Source organism: Momordica charantia (genome assembly GCF_013281855.1).
Source record: "Momordica charantia cultivar OHB3-1 chromosome 6 unlocalized genomic scaffold, Mcharantia_2.0 BLBB01000006.1, whole genome shotgun sequence".
Lineage (NCBI taxonomy): Eukaryota > Viridiplantae > Streptophyta > Magnoliopsida > Cucurbitales > Cucurbitaceae > Momordica > Momordica charantia.
The window spans coordinates 13,727,950-13,731,001 of record NW_028275164.1 but is presented as its reverse complement, the minus strand read 5'-3'; the positions used below and the strand labels follow the sequence as shown (position 1 = coordinate 13,731,001).

Below are 3,052 nucleotides of genomic sequence, written 5' to 3'. Positions count from 1 at the left end.
TTGTTCTTGGGCACTTGTGTCAGTACATTCAATTTAAACATGTCATCATTCAGATAGCCCTTTCCCACATACATACCCCCTAGTTAGAATAAAATTATCTGACTCAAATACAAGCTTGAACTCGTTTTTATTTAGTAGGGTTCCTAACACAAGATTCTTTCGAATCTCTGGCACATGCCACACATCAGTGAGGGTAAGTCTCTTTCCAGAAGTCCATTTTAGCAGGACTTTTCAGCTATCTTCCACTGAGGCTGTTGAAGCATTTCCCATGTACTGTTTATCACTACCATCTAGCATCTCATAAGTGGTGAACAATGATTTATCCCCACAAACGTGCCTAGTAGCACCAGTATCAATCCACCAGCCTTTGGTGTCAAAGGTCATATTTACCTCAGAGATGACAGTTATTAGGTTGTCATGTTCCACAATGTTGGCCTGGTTGTTGGAGCTTTGTCCCTTCTTATGTCTAAAGTTTGCAGCGATATGACCACTTTTACCACAAACGCAGTAGATTCCACGAATGCGCTTGTTAGCGTCATTCCTTAGTCCAAGATTCACGTTTTTTGTCTTGGAATGTTGCTTCTTTGGATGATGCCTTGAAGCTTCATCAATATGTGCTTTAGCTTCAACTTTTTGTGGCTCTTTGTCTCCCTTTCTGTTGTCCTCTTCAATACGGAGTTTCACAGTAAGATTTTTCATGGACAACTTCTTTCGCTTGTGTTTCAGATAAAATTTGAATTCTCTCCAAGCAGAAGGCAATTTTTCAATCACAGCAGCAACTTGGAATGGTTCATTAATGACCAATCCTTCACTTTATAGATCACTAATGATAATTTGTGATTCTTCCAACTGATTGACTACCAATTTATTATCAACCATTTTACAATCTAAGAATTTTCCAACAAGGAATTTCTTAGTACCAGCATCTTCCAGCTTATACTTCTTGTCTAATGCCTCCCACAATTGCCTTGAAGTATCAAAGGCATTGCAATAGACGTTATACAAGATGTCATCCAAGCAACTTAGAATGTAGTTGCGACATAGAAAGTCCGAATGCAACCACGCTTGCTTGGTAGCTTCAGTTTCAGGAGTGATTGCTTCTAATGGAGTAGTTGGGCATACTTCCTTTAGGATGTGAGCAAGATTCAAGATGGTGAGGAAGAAGATCATCTTCTACTGCCATCTTTTAAATTTTCTCCCTTAAACTTCTTTTGGTTTTCAGCGTGAGATTTGACAATGGTCGATCCCGTCATCGCAGGAGCGTTGGTGGAAGTGTTTGCAGCCATCTTAATTATCTTCAGATTGTTGGTAAACATACGCTGTATATGTAAACTAAATAATACTGGCAAACAATTTACAACATAACTGGCTACAAACAATTACAGATCTTAACAACTTGATGAACAGCAAAACTTGATAAATATAGTAAAGGCACACTTCAATAGCACTTATATGAAGAAATTATTCACTATGCACAAGTTGCTAGCAGACTATAGTGATCGTCTCAGTTGGATACAACGACTAACTCCAGTAGAACAACAACTTCAAACTACTCGAATCTGGCAGAACACTTAAATACTAACTCTCGACACAATGAAGAATAACAACTCAAAAGAAGAGAGAATTCTTGTGAGATGAGGAGAATACCCAATTGTGGTATTCTTGGATATCTCAAATGAACAAAACAACAACTATTTATAATTGTGTAAATATGAAACTCCTCACACATGAATTAAGTTCAACTTTAACAACATGAAGAAAAACTCATCATTTGAAGTATAACTTCAACTTAACAATTATGTAACTTTAACACACAAAATTGAAACAAAAAACGACTTAGGAAATAAATAATGAATTTGTTACAGATATAAAATAAGTTTCAACTTCTTAATACACAATTTAATTTTCGGATGTTAAATTCGTATATTCAACGGTTTTTTCAATATATTCAAATACCACTTTCTTTTGCACATTAAAAATCCAACCATTTTTCATTTTTTCCGCATGTTTATTCTTAAACTCAACTATTTGGATCCACGCTCCCCGGATTTTCTTGGATTTTCTTTAAAATCATCCCATTGCATCTTTCTCTATCTTAATTTTTTATTTTAAAACTTATCCAACTAATTTTTCTCCCTTTCTCCTAAATTATTATCAAATATCTTAGATTTGAATATTTCATAGATTAATCTTCATTTTTTTTACATATTATAGATTTTTTGTTCATATTTTTCAATTTAAAATTTGATTTGGTATTTTTTTTAATTTAAGATTTATTTTTTCGGTTTATTTTTAAAATAATGTTTTGGACCTTATATTGATTATTAAGACTTAAGTTTACCACTATATAGTAATTTAATTAGGTTATGTGTTGTAACTCCTGTAACTGCTTGTGTGTGGCCTATATATACTGCCACATTATCAATTAATAAAGCAAGCAAGATTTATTTACTTCCTTGGTTCTAATATGGTATTAGATGGAATAAGTCAAACTTCTTGAGAGTGCTTTGCTGGCCCCGCCATTTCTTTGGCGTTCCTTGTTTTCTCCGCCTTTTTTTCATGCTTCTTCGCCATGACTTCTACTCAAATTGATCCGCCTACGCCTCCGATTCCGACTCGTGTTCCAGTCAATTATGCAATTCCAACAGCGTCTCCTCTTGATCAAAATGCAAAAATCCTTATTTCATTCATCATTCTGATCACACAAGCCTTGTTCTTGTGCCTGGTTTGCTTACGGATGAAAACTTGGAGTCGTTCTATGACCATAGCCCTCACCGTCAAGAACAGAATCGACTTTGTTGATGGTTCTATTGAGCGACCGACTAGTGAATTACTCAATTCATAGATCATTTGCAATAACGTGGTTATCGCTTGGATCTTGAATTCTCTGTCCAAAGAGATATCTACGAGTCTCTTGTGTACTGATTCAGTGCGCGAAATGTGGTTGGATCTCAAGGAGAGATTCCAATGCCAAAATCGACCGCAGATTTTTTAATTGAATCGTGAACTTTCAACCTTGCTCAAAGATCAGTCTTTTGTCAGCTCTTATTTC

At 35.4% G+C, this 3,052-nt stretch overlaps 1 protein-coding gene across 1 annotated transcript; it reads right to left on the bottom strand.

The window, feature by feature from the left end:
* Window positions 1-231: 231 nt before the first annotated feature.
* On the bottom strand, window positions 232-1,170 carry LOC111019908 (uncharacterized). The gene is made up of 2 exons (XM_022296426.1): window positions 921-1,170; window positions 232-806 (listed from the first exon to the last, which is right to left on the bottom strand). Exons 1-2 carry the CDS (start codon window positions 1,168-1,170, stop codon window positions 232-234), a joined length of 825 nt encoding a protein of 274 aa, XP_022152118.1.
* Between the last annotated feature and the right edge of the window lie 1,882 nt (window positions 1,171-3,052).

Excerpts from the sequence above, each read along its gene's own strand:
- LOC111019908 (XM_022296426.1), bottom strand. The coding sequence starts at position 1,170 with ATGATCTTCTTCCTCACCATCTTGAATCTTGCTCACATCCTAAAGGAA. Across the intron at positions 807-920 it reads GTATAAGCTGGAAGATGCTG|GATTGGTCATTAATGAACCA; the intron begins GTACTAAGAAAT and ends TATAAAGTGAAG.